Source organism: Rattus norvegicus, chromosome 19 (assembly GCF_036323735.1).
Source record: "Rattus norvegicus strain BN/NHsdMcwi chromosome 19, GRCr8, whole genome shotgun sequence".
In the NCBI taxonomy this organism is placed as follows: domain Eukaryota; kingdom Metazoa; phylum Chordata; class Mammalia; order Rodentia; family Muridae; genus Rattus; species Rattus norvegicus.
The window spans coordinates 56,740,784-56,756,363 of record NC_086037.1 but is presented as its reverse complement, the minus strand read 5'-3'; the positions used below and the strand labels follow the sequence as shown (position 1 = coordinate 56,756,363).

General features: G+C 45.4%; 1 protein-coding gene across 2 annotated transcripts; it reads left to right on the top strand.

Moving 5' to 3' along the window:
- Positions 1-278: 278 nt before the first annotated feature.
- Positions 279-13,143, top strand: Tmem170a (transmembrane protein 170A). 2 transcript variants are annotated; one of them, XM_039097934.2, is made up of 3 exons: positions 279-520; positions 6,760-6,861; positions 9,683-13,143. In XM_039097934.2, exons 1-3 carry the CDS (start codon positions 388-390, stop codon positions 9,811-9,813), a joined length of 366 nt encoding a protein of 121 aa, XP_038953862.1. In that variant the 5' UTR covers positions 279-387; the 3' UTR covers positions 9,814-13,143. The 2 variants fall into 2 exon arrangements, with proteins under 2 accessions (XP_038953862.1, NP_001128080.1); NM_001134608.1 differs by having other exon boundaries at positions 346-520; positions 6,760-6,930; positions 9,683-11,295.
- Positions 13,144-15,580: the final 2,437 nt, after the last annotated feature.

The window sequence follows — 15,580 nt, the reverse complement described above, 5'->3', positions numbered from 1 at the left end:
ATGTGAGTCCTAGGGATGGAAGACAAATCCTTCATGTTTGGAGGGAGTTAAGCGCCTCTACCGGCTAAGCAATCTCGACGGACTTGTCCTACTTGAGGGTGGCACCAAAACGAAGAGCAAAGCCCAACACACCCAGATGGAGGAGCAGGAGAAACTTGCCACTAGGGGCGCAGCATGCCGGGGGTTTCTCTAATCGAACGCAGCGCCAGGGGGCGGGAACAACCGTTGCCCCGCCCCCTCCATCTGCGGCGCCCTGTGATTGGAAGGAGAAACGATTACTCTAGCAGTGCCGTTGGAGTGGGCGGAAGGAGAGGGCCGGCCAAAGGTGACGCTGTGGCTGTGGAGGTGCGGTGCTCCGCGGCGCTCTGGGCGGTGGATGGCGGCGGAATGGAGCGCGAGGGGAGCGGTGGTGGCGGCGGCTCAGCCGGGCTCCTGCAGCAGATCCTCAGCCTGAAGCTCGTGCCGCGGGTGGGCAACGGGACCCTGTGCCCCAACTCTACTTCGCTCTGCTCCTTCCCAGGTACGCCCCGCCCCGCGCCTGCGCACTGCGCACCTGTCGCCTGCCTCCTAGGGCGAGGCCGAGGCAGCCCCGCAATCGCGCTTGGGGCGACAGCTGCCCCATCCTAAGAGACTGCTCCGATATTTCCTCTGAGAACTTGAGTGCTGATCCTGTCCTCTGACTCTGTCCTACACCCATCTTCCCACCAGCTTGTCAGTGGCGAACTCACTTGCTCAAACCTGTTGCAGGTTCCTCCACCCGCACCTTGAAGAACTTAAGACACAACTTCTGAATTGCTCTTAGCTCCTACACGGCTTCGCTGCTTTCTTTCTGCCAGGAGGGCTTTTAAAGTTACAGTTACACCGTAGAACTGCTACAATTCCGAAAGGTGTGGGGAGGAGAATAATCCCCTGGGCTCATTAATCAAGGCCTTCAGGGGAGGGCATGATTATTTGCTTTGGATTTTTTAAGGCAAGACGACAAGAGGCTGGGGGGTGCTGGGAGGGCCTTAGGACACTGCAGTAAAGAGAAGCTGGCCCGGTGTCATTGTAAAAGAGGACGGTGGGATTGCTGACTGCAATCTTAAGCTAGACTAACCCGTGAGTCTCATCTACTGGGCAGCGACTGCCAGGCGCCTCTCGGTGGACACCTGGGACCTGCCTGTGTAGTAGCTGACAAGGTGATTATCCTTGTGTTTTGTGGCACCTGAAGGTGTTAGGTGTTAGCTTGTGATCCTGCCCACAAGGAGAGTCTGGAAGTTCAGATTGTTTTCAGAAATATTAGTGTTACACCTGGCAGTGATTACAAGTAAATAAATATATAAATAAACAAATCTGACAGTGATTACAAATAAATGCACACACATCCCATTCTGGAGACCCTCTCCAAAAGACGAAGGGTTCATACTTTCCTAGGATACAGTCTGTTCTCGCTCATTTTCTTATATCTCTCCCAACGATTTGGGAAATTTCCAAACCTGAGAACGTGAAACACAGAATAGCAAGTGTCCGTATGCTTAGGTTGGGTGGTACAAAGTCACATAACCTGCTTAAAAGCTGAGGCTTATTAGGCAGTTGTGAGGCCATCATAGGTGGAGTTAGGCAAGCCTAGATGGCAAGCTACCTTAGACTATGGGGCCACGGTTGTATGGACTTGTGTTGATGGAAATCACATTTTGCAAGCAGGACTATTCCGGTTCTTGCTGTCTTTGTCACATCCATGTCCCTGTGTGTACACATCCCATTTTAACTTCCTGGACTGCAGAAGTCGAGACTCTTTATGATTCTTAAGCTCAAAACTTCTGAACCAGGGGTGTGTCCTGTCACAGGACCCCCAAATCACACCACTTCTTATAAAGCGATGTTACTTAAACAGGCCTGATTTACATTTTTCTTTTTTTTTTTTTTCTTTTCTATTTTTCAGAGCTGGGGACCGAACCCAGGGCCTTGTGCTTGCTAGGCAAGCGCTCTACCACTGAGCTAAATTCCCAACCCCTTAAATTTTTCTTCAGTTAACCAAATAGCTTTTTTCTTTAAAAATATTTATGTTAAATGTGTGCATGTGTTTGGGTGTATGTATCTGAGTTCAAGGGCCCACCGAGGCCAGAGGCGGGGAGTTACAGGTGGCCGAGCTGTCTGCCCTGGTTGCTGGGAATCAAACTTGGGTCCTCTGGAAGAGCAGCAGTAACTTATCTCCGAGCCATTTCTCCTTTGTGGTTTTTCATTTTGTTTCTGTTTTCATTTGGAGAGAGAAAGAGTTGTTTTACTAAGAAAGGAAAAAAGCAGATAGCCTGTGAGCTGAGAAAAGAGAGCCAGTCAGAAGCCTTCCTTAAGTCCAGCTGCTCATCAAGAGTCAGATGTTACGGGATGTGGAGGCCCACAAGCCTAACGCCTGCTGCACTCCGGAGTCAGAAACAATCAGATGTGACTTGGAAGCCAGCCTGGTCCACATAGTGTGTTCCGGGCCAGCCAGAGCGACACAATAATAGAACCACATATTGAATTCGGTTGTCCTGACTCTTTGGTCTCATTTACCCTAGAACAGCCCTTCTTGTTTACTTCAGCTTTTTGCTTTTCATTTCGATACTGACCTCGCTCGCTGGGAACTGAACTCGGGTCTCCTGGAAAATCAGCAACTGCTAAGCCATCTCTCCAGACTCTCTCCCAAAGGTGCTAATCTACATTATGTATTTGGGTTTTACTCCTGCTATGGCTGTGAGACCTAGGGGTACCATTTACCAGGACTCAGTCCTTCATCAGGTCTTCCTTCTGGCCACTGTCATTTCTGACTGGAGGTATAAACATGGATTGGATCACAACGTTCTAATCTCAAGGCTAATGCTGAACAGATAACCTGTGACCTCAAGTTGACCAGAGTGCAGTAAGCACATCCCTTCCCTGCAGTGTCTCATCTTTATTTGGAATTCTGCTTACAATGGGTACTTGAAGTTTTCACGCTGGTTTGAGACACTCAGGCCCTCTTACTAGGAATCTCGTTCAGGGTCCTGAGCCTGATTCCCTTTCTAATTTGGTGCTACGGAAAAGGTTACTTGTACTTTATGCCAACTCACGGCAGATCGTTGCCCTACAATATTCTGTCGTTTCTCTGCACTAAAAAGCTTTGAATTGATTTTTTTTTTTAAATCCGCTTTTGCAATTTAGACATCTAGGATTCTGCCAAATTCTCATTCTAACCTGCTCAGATCTCTCTTGCCGTCTCTTTGTGTTTGTTTGTGTGAGACAAGGTCTCATTGGGTAGCCAAGGTAGCCAGAGAACCCGAGCCTTCCTGCTGCTACTGCTGAGACTCTAGGCCTGGCCACCGTGGTGGCTTCTAGTTGTCATTTGTCATCCTCTGAACATAGCATTTCACTAAACTAATGTCAAATTAAGCAAACCCAATAATATTTTGATCATGCTGTTGCTGGAGTCAAGAGTAGATCCAGGGCTGGAGAGATGGCTCAGAGGTTAAGAGCACTGACTGCTCTTCCAGAGGTCCTGAGTTCAATTCCCAGCAACCACATGGTGGCTTACAACCATCTGTAATGAGATCTGATGCCCTCCAGCCCAGGGCGGGTCTCTGTTAAAAGGGCCTTGATAGACAAAACAAAAGCCCTTCCATATGGATCACTCTTTCCATAGAGGTGTGGAGCAAAGGAAGGATGCAATATCTGGTGTAAGAGACTGGAGAGAGGGCAGAGTAAGTGGCTGGAATGTGTCAAGGGACAGAGTTGCTGTTTTCCATAAAGTGATCAGGTATGATGGATGGCACACACCTGTAGACACAGCCCTTGAGTGGCTGAGGTAGGATGGTTGTAAATTTGAGGCCAACCATTCTGGGCTTAGGCCTGAAGTCAAAGCCAGCCTTGGCTATTGTTTGAAAAAAATACCCCCACCCTCATGGGCTCATACGTTTGAATGATTAGTCCCTGGTTGGTGGAGTTGTAATAGGAAAGATAAGGAGATATGGCCTTATTGAAAGAGGTATGTCATTGGGGGTATGGGGGTGGGCTTTGAGGATTCAAAAGCCCACATCAAGCCCAGTCTCTCCTCCACCCCACCCACCCTTGGTACCTGTGGATCAGTTTCTAAGCTCTTAGCTCTGGTACCTTGCCTGTCTGCTTCCTACTAGGGTGCTAATGGCCAGAAATCAGTAACAAGCTTCAGTTAAATGCTTTCTCTTAGAAGAGTTGCCTTGGTCATGGTGTCTCTTCACAGCAACAGAACAATGACCAAGACAAGTAGAATCAGGAAAGAGATGCCAGGCCACAGTTGGTTGCCCTGAGAGTAAGTCATTGTTAGAGCCGAGGTAACATGGATCTCCTGGCAGATTGGAGACAGTTGGCAAGCAAGGGGTATACCATTGACTGATGTAAACTGATGGGCCAGGAGCATCCAGGCAGCCTAGTTCCAGCAAGGAGCCACAGGAGTGGACAAGACTCTAGTCCTCAGTGGGACAGATGTGGTCTGCGTATAATGCCAGCTTTACAAAGGTTCACCAGGAATAGGTTTACCCAGCTCTTTGACCTGGGGCAGAAGGTTGGAGAAGAACCAGTTGAAAGGATGACTGCTGGCTTGCCCGGCACTCCCATTCCTATTCTTTTAGACTGGAGTTGTTCTTGGGAGTAGGACAACCCAGTTTGGGGGTTAAAGGCAGAGAGCTGGTCATCAGCAAGCCCTTTTATTTTTTTGTTTCTTTCTTAAGATTTATTTATTTTATGTGTATGAGTACACTGTAGCTGTCTTCAGACACACCAGAAGAGGGCATCAGATCCCATTACAGATGGTTGTGAGCCACCATGTGGTTGCTGGGAATTAAACTTAGGACCTCTGGAAGAGCAGCCAGCGCTCCTAACCGCTGAGCCATCTCTCCAGCCCTCAAGCCCTTTTGTTAATTCAGTATCATCTGGAGGACACAGCTCTCCACGTGACTGCTCTTCCTTCGTGTGAAAGCTCTGTGTGTATGTACATGTATGTTTCTCCGCTCAAGATTGAACCCAGGGCTTTGATACCACCAGGACCAGAGTTTGACTCTCCAATACTGTGTGAGCATGGTGGCCAACTTGTAGTCCTGGCATCTGGGAGGTGAAGAAGGAATCCTCAGAACAAGCTGGCTAGCTAGACTGGCTGAATTGGTGAGGTTTGCATTCAAGTGAGAGGCTCTGCCTCCAAATATGAGGAAGAGAACAATCGAAGAGGCACCCAGTACACTTGTGATCACACACACACACACACACACACACACACACACACACACACACACACACCAGAGAGAGACACACGCAGGGAGAGAGAAAGAGAGAGAGAGACAGAGACAGAGAGAGACAGACAGAGAGGGGGAGAGGAAAAAGTAAAAAAGAAGGCCTCACAGATGGGCCCTGTCAGTCTTGGACTTCCCAGTTCACAGAACCTTGAGCCAAAAGGTTGTGTTACAACAGCAGGAAACCAACAATACAGCTGCCGAGGACGACCCAGCCGATACTGCGCTTGGTTTGAAGCAGTGAACAAGGACATGCTGAAAGACAGAGAAACATTTTTGGCCGTGTGTTGAGCCAGGGAAATGAAAAGAACTCTACATCGATCAATAAATAGCTATTAAACAGTTGGCAAATTAAGGTGCAGTAGATTAAAAAGAAATCACTTTTTTTAAAAGTGTTTTGTAGATCTAAGTTTGTGATAGCTTTTAAAGTCTATAATTATCCTGAGAGCATTTTTATAAACTACTCATTTAATGTAACAAAGCCTTCCCCTCTCAGAGTGTCGTAAATAGTACTATATGTGGGCACAGAAATAGCCAACACATAGGGCTCGGGTGGTGGTGGGTAGGCGAGATTTGGGGGTTGGGGCGATAGGTGGGTTGGTTTGTCCCTGTGTGCTGTTCTCTACAAATCAGAATGGTGCCAGTAGGATCCTGGTGGCTCTCCTTGGGTAGGTGTTATACTTCAGGGGCATGAGTGAGTGGGTGTTTGTTATAGCCAGGCTGGTGTAACAAAATTCCACAGGCTAGACCATTGAAACGGTTGTTTCCTCAGTTCTGCAAGTCAGATCTGGGTGCTAACTAGCAGTCGGGTTAAGGTGAGGGCCTCTCCTGGAACTGTCTTGTTACTGTGTCTACACGTCCTATAAATGAGTTTAAATAAGTCCTGCGATATTTAGCCTGTGAGTAGAAGTTTTTGAACTCTTTAAAAACTCAACAGGATTTAGCATGGTGGCAGATGCCTAGAAACACAAGGAAGGCAGCAAGATCAGAGTTCAAGGCCAGCCTCACATACATACTGGGCGTGAGGCTATTGTGGGCCACATGATGAGACCGTGGCTCACAATAACAAAAACAAGGTGCTGGAGAGGAGGCTCATAGGTTAAGAGCACTTGCTGCTCTTGCAGAGGACCTAGGTTCAGCCCCCAGCACCCAACTGGTGGCTCACAACCATCTATAACTCCAGGTCTAGAAGATCCAATGTCCTCTTCTGACCTCTGTGGGTATCAAACGTGAATATACATACATACATACATACATACATACATACATACATACATACATACATACAGGCAAAACACACATGCAGTAAAATGAATAAATGTAATTAAAAAAAAAGTTTTTTCTACCCAAAAAACAAAACAAAAATGCCAACAGCAAAACCCACTAGAGAACTTCATGCTGACAAAAATGGGAAAAATGGGTACAGGGGCTGGGACTGGGCCCCGTGGCGGTGCCTCACTGGGAAGGCTGGTGACTCCAGCTTTGCCTTTCTCTTCCCTCCCAGAGATGTGGTACGGTGTGTTCCTGTGGGCACTGATGTCTTCTGTGTTCTTCCATGTCCCTGCTGGACTGCTGGCCCTCTTCACCCTCAGACATCACAAATATGGTAGGTTCATGTCTGTAAGCATCCTGTTGATGGGCATCGTGGGACCAATTACTGCTGGAATCTTGACAAGTATGTTAGACATTAAAATACCAGTCAAAAACTTGTGATGTGGGTAGTCACCTAGCTTTAGGACTCATTTTAGAAATTGGGATGTGGGGGGGTGGGAGGGGCTGGGAATTTAGCTCCACGGTAGAATGCTTGCATATCAAGCATAAAGCCCTGGGTTTGGTTTCTAGCATTGAGAGTGGGAAAGAGAGAGAGAGAGTGTGTGTGTGTGTGTGTGTGTGTGTGTGTGTGTGTCTGTGTGTGTGTATGTGTCTGTGTCTATGTCTGTGTGTGTGTATGTGTCTGGGTCTATGTCTGTGTGTGTGTATATGTTCATGAACATACACGCAAAATGAGTTTTTTCTTTTTCTTTAAGAATAATTTATTTAAGAATAATTTATTTCTTTAAGAATAATTTATTTATTATATATGAGTACACTGTAGCTGGCTTCAGACACACCAGAAGAGGGCATCAGATCCCATTACAGATGGTTGTGAGCCACCATGTGGTTGCTGGGAATTGAACTCAGGACCTCGGGAAGAGCAGTCAGTGCTCTTAACCACTGAACCATCTTTCCAGCACCCACACAATGAGTTTTATTAGCTTTCAAGTGTGGATCTTATTTTTTAATGTATTCCTTTATTGGATCTTATTTTGTTTTTTTAACTCTCGAGTCCTTTTAGCTGGCCAATCTCTTTGGCCTTCCAAGTCAGATTTGAAACCTTTTGAGATGGGCCCCTAGCAGAGCACAAGCAGTTCCCTTTGGAAGGCTCGGCACCCCCTGACCCAGTTTCCCTTGACCCGGGCTTTGCAGAGCGGTTCACTGATTGCTTCTACTCTTTCGGGTGTGGCTCCTTTAGGGATGGAGAATGAATCTGTCTGGGAAGATAATTGAGGCGTGTAAAGTGGCAAAGCTGACATAGCATGTCTGAGGCCTGGGTTTGACCCCAGCACCACACAAAGGAAGTAAAGTGTCGGATTGGTGTTTTTAAATTCCCAGACTTCCTGACTGGAGACTGGAATAACATGGAAATTACAAACTATTTTTAAACCTGCTTTGTCTTGTTTCATGTTCCTGACACAGCTAGAGGAATGAAAAATGATAAATCATTTTACAGTTTATACACAGAAGCATGTGTATTTATTTTCTAGAAATAGGAGCAAAATAAAATGAAAATGCAAATGAAAACCATTATGTGCGTGAGCAGTCTCAGGTTGTATTTTGGTGTGGTTTATGTTCATTGGTGTTTTTCCTGCCTGTATGTCTGTGTGAGGGTGTCAGGTATCAGAGTTGCAGACAGTTGTGAGCGCCTTGTGGTTGCTGGGACTTGAACTCAGGTCCACTGGAAGAGCAGTCGGGGCTCTTAACCACTAAGCCACCTCTCTAGCCTCAGCTATTTAAAAAAATATATATTTTTTTATATTTATATATATTTATATTTATATATATAACACATTTATATTATAAAAATATAATATATAATCATAAATATATTTGTAAAACATAGGAATGTAAACTCCTAATTTGTTGCCTTATTTATTTTTACTATAAATTTAAACCCTGAACTTTGAATAGAAACGTGTTTGATTTCTTTGGCTGGCTTTGTTTCTTCCTTTTCCTCCCTCCCTCCCTCCCTCCCTCCCTCCCTCCCTCCCTCCCTCCCTCCCTCCCTCCCTCCCTTCCTTCCTTCCTATGCTGTATGTCATCTCTCTGTGTGCTGTGTCACTGAATGCTGCAGTGTCTGCGTGGCCATTCTGGCCCCTGAGACCCCGCCCTTGAACGCTGAGGGCTGTGAGGTCTGCATGCGGAGGACCTGGTGCCATCGTTGGCACACAGTAGCTGAGCATGAGCTCATTTCAGTTCCAAGGCTCTCCAGTAGTATTTCCTTTTCCTGCTCTCTTGGATTTTCCTTTCTTTTCTCCTCATTCATATCTCACGGGAGGGCCCAGGTCAGGTTCCTCAGGCTTCTTTCTTTTCTCTAAGAAAGCTTAGTTATGGAGGCCCCATGAGACTTGTGTTCTGACACCTTGGTGACATTGATGGCCGCTGGAGGCAAAGTCAAATATCTATTGCTGTTTGCTTGTTTGTTCAAAGCACAGTAATAGTATCTCATGTCACAGTTTAAGACTGTGTAGCCTTCCTTTACTTTGAGGTGAGAATGGAACCCACAGCCTTGTATACCGGAAGTACGTGCTTTGTCACTGAGCCACACCCTCTGTCTACCTGTAGATAATTGGGTTGCCTTGACGCTGTCTCCTGAGTGTCTGTGACTCTCAGGTGGATAGCTGGGTCAACATAGGTCTGGGTGTAGAAGATGAGATGGGGTGTCTGGGTTGGCACCAGTGTTTCTGCTCAAGCTAAGAGAGTCCAAATCTAAATGCTGACTTGGCAAACCGCTTAAAGAAAGTTAGCATGGTCATCAGAAAGGACAGAGCACAAAACATTTTGTTCATAATTAAATAATAAAAAGTCTATCTCTGGGGGCTGGAGAGATGGCTCAGCAGTTAAGAGCACTGACTTTTCTTCCAGAGGTTCTGAGTTCAAATCCCAGCAACCATATGGTGGCTCACAACCATCTGTAATGAGATCTGGTGCCCTCTTCTGGTGTGTCTGACAGCTACAGTGTTACTCATATAAATATAATAAATAAACTTTTTTAAAAAGTGTATCTCTGGACAGGGAAATTTTAAATCTTGGTTTTGTGATGTCGTTAGTCTCAGGTTTTGTTCACTAATTACATTTTTTTCTCTTTCAACACGCTTGAATTGAACCAGGTGCAGCAATTGCTGGGGTCTACCGAGCAGCAGGGAAGGAGATGATCCCCTTTGAAGCCCTCACCCTGGGCACCGGGCAGACCTTCTGTGTCGTGGTAGTCTCTTTCTTACGGGTTTTAGCTACTCTATAGCATATGCTTTTTGACTGTGATGTCATCCCTGAGTTTTAGACTCCTCAAAAGGAATGGACAGTGTCACGGTCTCTTCATCCCTCAAATGGAAGCCACGAGGAGGCTTGAGAGTGTGAAGACCACCACAGCCCTTTCTTCTAGTCGAAGCTCCAGAAATTGAAGACCCCTGTGGACACCCACCATTCTCAGCCAAAACAAGTTCCTTGGCTTTCCTTCTTTTGTGGCACCTTAAGGAGATGTACAGGCACACGCCATCACCTAAGCCAGCGATGCCTGGGAGTCGCCAACCTTCCTTTGCAAAGATGTATCATCGTTTCCCGGCAACGGTGGAGAATGCTGCTGGATTTCAGGGGGGCAGGCCGCACTGTGCGGAAGGCTTAGCGGTCCTGGCCGTAAAGCCACATTGGTTTGGGTTGGTTCAGAACAAACTGGTGGAATGTAATGGGCAGAGAGCTGAAGTAGAGTTCAAAGCAACAGCTTTGGTTCCGCTCTCCAAAGTAGGTGACCACTGAGAATGTGACTTGTCATGGGTAACTGTCTTGACCTCTGATTATTTAATATATTTCAAGAGATGTGAATTTTTCATTTGATCAAAATAAGCTAGCTAATTGAGGTTTGGGTTTTTATCGTCGTTGTTTTGTTTTGTTTTGTTTTTTAACACCTGACGTCTCGCTTTGTGGCCCAGGCTGGTCCAAACTCCTGGGTTCAAGGCGTCCTCCTGCCTCAGCCTCCTGAGTAGCTGGGACAGTAGGCATCACTGTCATGCCTAATTGAGGTTCTTTTTCCCAAAGAATGTTCATGATACTTTGTCATCTTTAGCACTACCCATTTTACTTACCGTCCCTAAAAACACTCAGACTTTCTTAAGTGGTTTGACTTGAACTTCACAGCCGGGTCCGTTAGGGTGCACTTCGAACCTTCAGGCACAGATGGGAAGATACTTGCAGGATTCTGTTAGAGTCTGTCGTGGTGGTTTCTGTTGATTTGCTGAGTCTGTGCTCCTGCAGTGTTGCTGAAGGAGTTAACGGGTATTGGCTTTCCCCTCACTGTGTTTACCTAGCAGTGGCTCCTTGGCCCACTCTTGCAGTGTTTGAGTATCCACTCCCAGAAAGTGCCTAAACCTTCCTCTTCAGACACTATCTTATTTTTCTTCAAGAGAATTTGTATCCTTAAAGAGCAGTAGTAGTAGTAGTAGTTTTTTAAACTCGATTTTAGCTATTTTAATTTTTAAACTCTATTGCCTAACTTGGTTTTTCCTTAAAAGGGCCTCCAAACTGTGACCTTCAGAAGGGAAAGTTGGTGCAGAACTTAAAGCACCTTTCATCTTTTCAATGGTTTTATATAAACTACAAAAAAATACAACAGCCCTGTTGTTACCTGCTTTCAAAGTAGCTTCTGGTCATTAACTGACATTTTTTAAAGAAAATTTTCATTGTGAGATTAAGGCTCAAAACCTATGAGGAAATAAATTTATCTTAAAGCAATACGCTCTCAGCTTCTGGTTAACTAGTAGCCAGGAGGGGCTGGCAGGATCGTTCAGCACGAACAGTTCTCAGGATCCACGGGGTGGAAGGAGAGAGCCAACTCCTGCCTTTGTCTCTGCTGTCCACATGCTGTTTGCATACACAGGAAAATAAATAAATGTGACTAGAATTTCTTTTTAAGTAGCCAAGAGGACCTCTGTGAGCACTTGTACACATACTTCCAGTCCCCATGTACACATGATTTTAAAATTTGATAAAATAGCCAGGCGGATCAATTTGCCCCATAATGGCATCAGGGGAAGTTGCAGGGATGGCTCCCAAAATAATTGGCTCTTTCTTTTGGCCACCACTTCAAAACTACAGTGACTCATCAGATTGGTGGGCAACTAAAATGCAATGAGTGCTCTTCATATTCCCCAGCGAAAAGTGCAAATCTTTCTTCCAACAAAAGATTTCCATTTTCAGTCTGAGGGACTTTGAATCTGGAAAACATCCCTTCAGCTGGAGAAACTGGAATATGGTACCCGGCCTTGTGGGAGCTGGTGGCGTCACTAGTGGTAATACACTGCCCTGTATTACCAAGCAGCCTTGGGGATGTAATTTTATAATTAAGCATATAGGTGAGTAGGTGGTTGGCTGTTCCCCCTAAAAAATAACTTGTAAACATATTCATCCATGATTAGAATGTTAGGTTATTTGTATTTACAACCAAGACATAAAAGTTAAGGTGTTATTGTTTCCATACACTTCATCAGCTTTAAAAACAAACACTTGAAATGTATCTCCAGATTACATCTATCCCAATGTGTGTGAAGCATCCTTTTTTTTTTTGCCTGGTTTTTGCAGACAGGGTTTCTCTGTGTAATAGCCTTGGCTGTCCTAGACCCATTTTGTGGACCAGGCTGGCTGACCTCGAACTCACACAGATCCACTTGCCTCTGCCTCCCAAGTACGCGTGCACCACCAAGTGGGCTGTGTGCAGCATTCTTTTGTGGATGAATGTACATGGATTCTATAGACTGAGCTCTGTGGCTTGATGTGTTTTCATTTCAATGCTAAAGAGTGCGTTCCACCCGGATCTCTGTTTCTCTTCCTCCCCTTGTCTCAAACTCCAGTTATTTGCCACGGTTTCTGTTAAACACGTCACCTTGAGGGATTCCTCCCTGAAAGGACGTTCTTGTCCCTGATTCCTGCGTGTTTCCCCCTCTCATCCTCTCTTAATTCCTGAGATAAGTCCCCGGGGTTGGGGATTTCGCTCAGTGGTAGAGCGCTTGCCTAGGAAGCGCAAGGCCCTGGGTTCGGTCCCCAGCTCTGGAAAAAGAAAAAAAAAAAAAAGAAATCTAAAGAAAGCAACCCCAACCAAAAAGCTGATCTCTTGATGCCTTAGTAAACTTCCTCTGCACCCAGATACCACTTAGGAGAGGCTGGGAGTCTCGAGCAGCAGTTCATGCAAGTAATGGCGTCCTTCCTGTGTCCTTTAGGTTTTTAAATCGTATGTTGGCTTTTGATTCCAATGTCTTTTGTTTCCCTTAAGTTATTGTGACAGTGCGGAACATGCCAACCTTCCTTAAGGAACTCTTTCCTGGAATGTGAAGCCCGGTACCATTCACGGTCCAGGAGCAGAAGGTTTTGTGAACTTGTATTTCTTTCTTGTGTAACTGTGTAAGGCTGGTTATGACCAAAATCGGTTTAAATTTTTATATTAGATTATTGCACTCAACCGCTATAGTCAAAATGATCAAATCTTTGTACGTTAGAGATTTATTTAAATATTATTTTTCTACTGATATTTCTAATGCTAGTATAAATGTTTATTATCAATAAAGAATTACTTTGGATTCTTTGAGTTGGGATCGCAATTTTTTTGTTTTTTTAGATTTCATTTCAGGCAGTGTCTTGCTATGTGTACCTGGCTAGCCTCCAACTCTTCATGAAGCCCAGGCTGGCCTTGAATTTGTGGCAGTCTTCCCACCTCTGCTTCCGAAGCACTGGGATTACAGGCACACCACCACAGTTGGCTCTGGAGTTGTTTGTTTTCTCTTTTTTCTTTCCTTTCTCCCACCTACTACCACTACCACCACCACCACCACCACCACCTCCTCCTCTTCCTCTTCTGCCTCCTCCTCTTCCTCTTCTTCAATTTGTTTTTCTCTAATTATTTATTTGTATGGACAAGACCTACTATGCAGCCATGGCTGGCCTAAAACTTGTTTAAGGCTGTTTTGGAACTGTGATCTGCTGGCCCTAACCTCTCAAGTACTAGCATTAAAGGCACTTGCTACTGTGCCTGGATTCCTTTTCCCCCCACCCCCACTTTTAATTTATTTACTGGTGGGAGCATGGGCATGTGATTGTCATGGCCTGTAATAGAGGTTAGAAGACAGCCATTTTTAACCACTGAGCCATCGTGCCAAGCCCTGGAATTGTGTTTCTATTGCAAGCTTTTGTAGTAAAATTCTACATGTTTAACTGTATTCCTCTTACGTTCACTTTTATAATAATTTATAACTAAATTATCTTTCAGAAAATGTGGTGAGAGTGTGCTTAAGGTTAACATCACTCATTAACTACTGATGAGGTCATTTGTTCATATCAAGAAGCTCTGTATGGGGCCTGGAGAGATGGCTCAGTGGGCCAGCATGAGGACCAGAGCTCAGATCCCCAGCACCCACAGTAAAAGCTAAGCAGGCATGGGGAGGACCTGCCTGTAATTCTAGAACTCAGGGATCCCTGAAGGTTTTCTGAGAGACCCCCTCACCTCACTAAATATAACATGAGGAAGACAAGTAATGCTAACTTCTGCCCCAACATGCATGTATGCCGACACACACACTAGAATATACATGTACACAACACATGTCCCCGCCAGCGGGGACCCAGTTATTCAGGATCCCGAAGAGGCTATCTACCTGTGGGCCAAAATGGGTGAAGAGAAGAAGGAGACCAAGCAAAAGTTCTGTTGTCAAGGTCTCATTTATTGGGATTAACGTTACAGCTTTTAAGGCTTTCAGGTAGGGGGAGTGACCTTTGTGAAACATGAAGGAGGGGGAGATGAGGGTATAGGCAGTGATAGCTGGAGGCAAAGAGGTCAGGTGGTGGAGACACCGGGTGTTGACTCAGGAGAGAACTGATTTTTGCTTAGGCTGAAGCATCCGGTGAATGTTATCTTCCTGTGCCGTAAATTCATGGGAGAGGCTCTTAGAGGAGTATGTGTGGCCAAGAGTCACGTAGCCACTTTGAGCTATACAGTCACAAAATGGCCAGGCCCAAATCCAATATGGCTCCCTACAAACACATGTGGAAAAAAAGCTTTTATATGATCCTACACTAAGATGTCTGAGTAATATACAAGTAATTTGCAATTTCAATGATCTACTGGAAGAACTCCACAGATTCCTATAATTTAATGTCCTCAGTGACCAATATACCCCCTTGTTTTCAGCAAGTTTGATCACACAGTTTGGGGTAACTTTTCCATTCTTTTGTCTTGTAAAAAAAAAATTATTTTTGAGACAGGGTCTCACTGTTTTGTCTGGCTGTCCTTGAACTCACTGTACAGACCAGGCTAGTCTCAGACTCAGAGATCTGCCTGCCTCTGCTGAGATTAAAGTTACCACCACACTCAGATGTAATGGTTTTTTTTTTTTGTTTTGTTTTGTTTTGTTTTGTTTTTTTCCGGAGCTGGGGACCGAACCCAGGGCCTTGCGCTTCCTAGGCAAACACTCTACCACTGAGCTAAATCCCCAACCCCGTTTTTTTTTTTTTTAAAGATTTATTCATTTTATTTATATGAGTACACTATAGCTGTCTTCAGACACACCAGAACAAGGTATTGGATCCCATTACAGATGATTGTGAGCCACCATGTGGTTGCTGGGAATTGAACTCAGTACCTCTGGAAGAGCAGTCAGTGCTCTTAACTGCTGAGCCATCTCTCCAGCCCCCAGATGTAATGTTTCTAAGCAGTACATCTGTGTACAGTAAGTGCATGAATGTTGATGTACAGCTTGGTAATTTTTTACATACGTGTGCACTTGTGTGACTTACTGGTCAGATCAAGAGACATGTCTGCCATCCTGGAAGGACACTGAGCATCACGTGTGGGCCATCAGGGTTCAGCCAGAAGTCCCCATGCTTGTGTGGACCTGAGACTTAACAGGTCACAGGTTTCCCTAACAGTCACAACCCACACTTGAAAGTGGAGACTGGGAGAGGAAGAGCTAAAGGTGCTGAGTCTGGCAGGATGATCCCTTAAATTATTGCCAAGACCACAGTGAACCAAG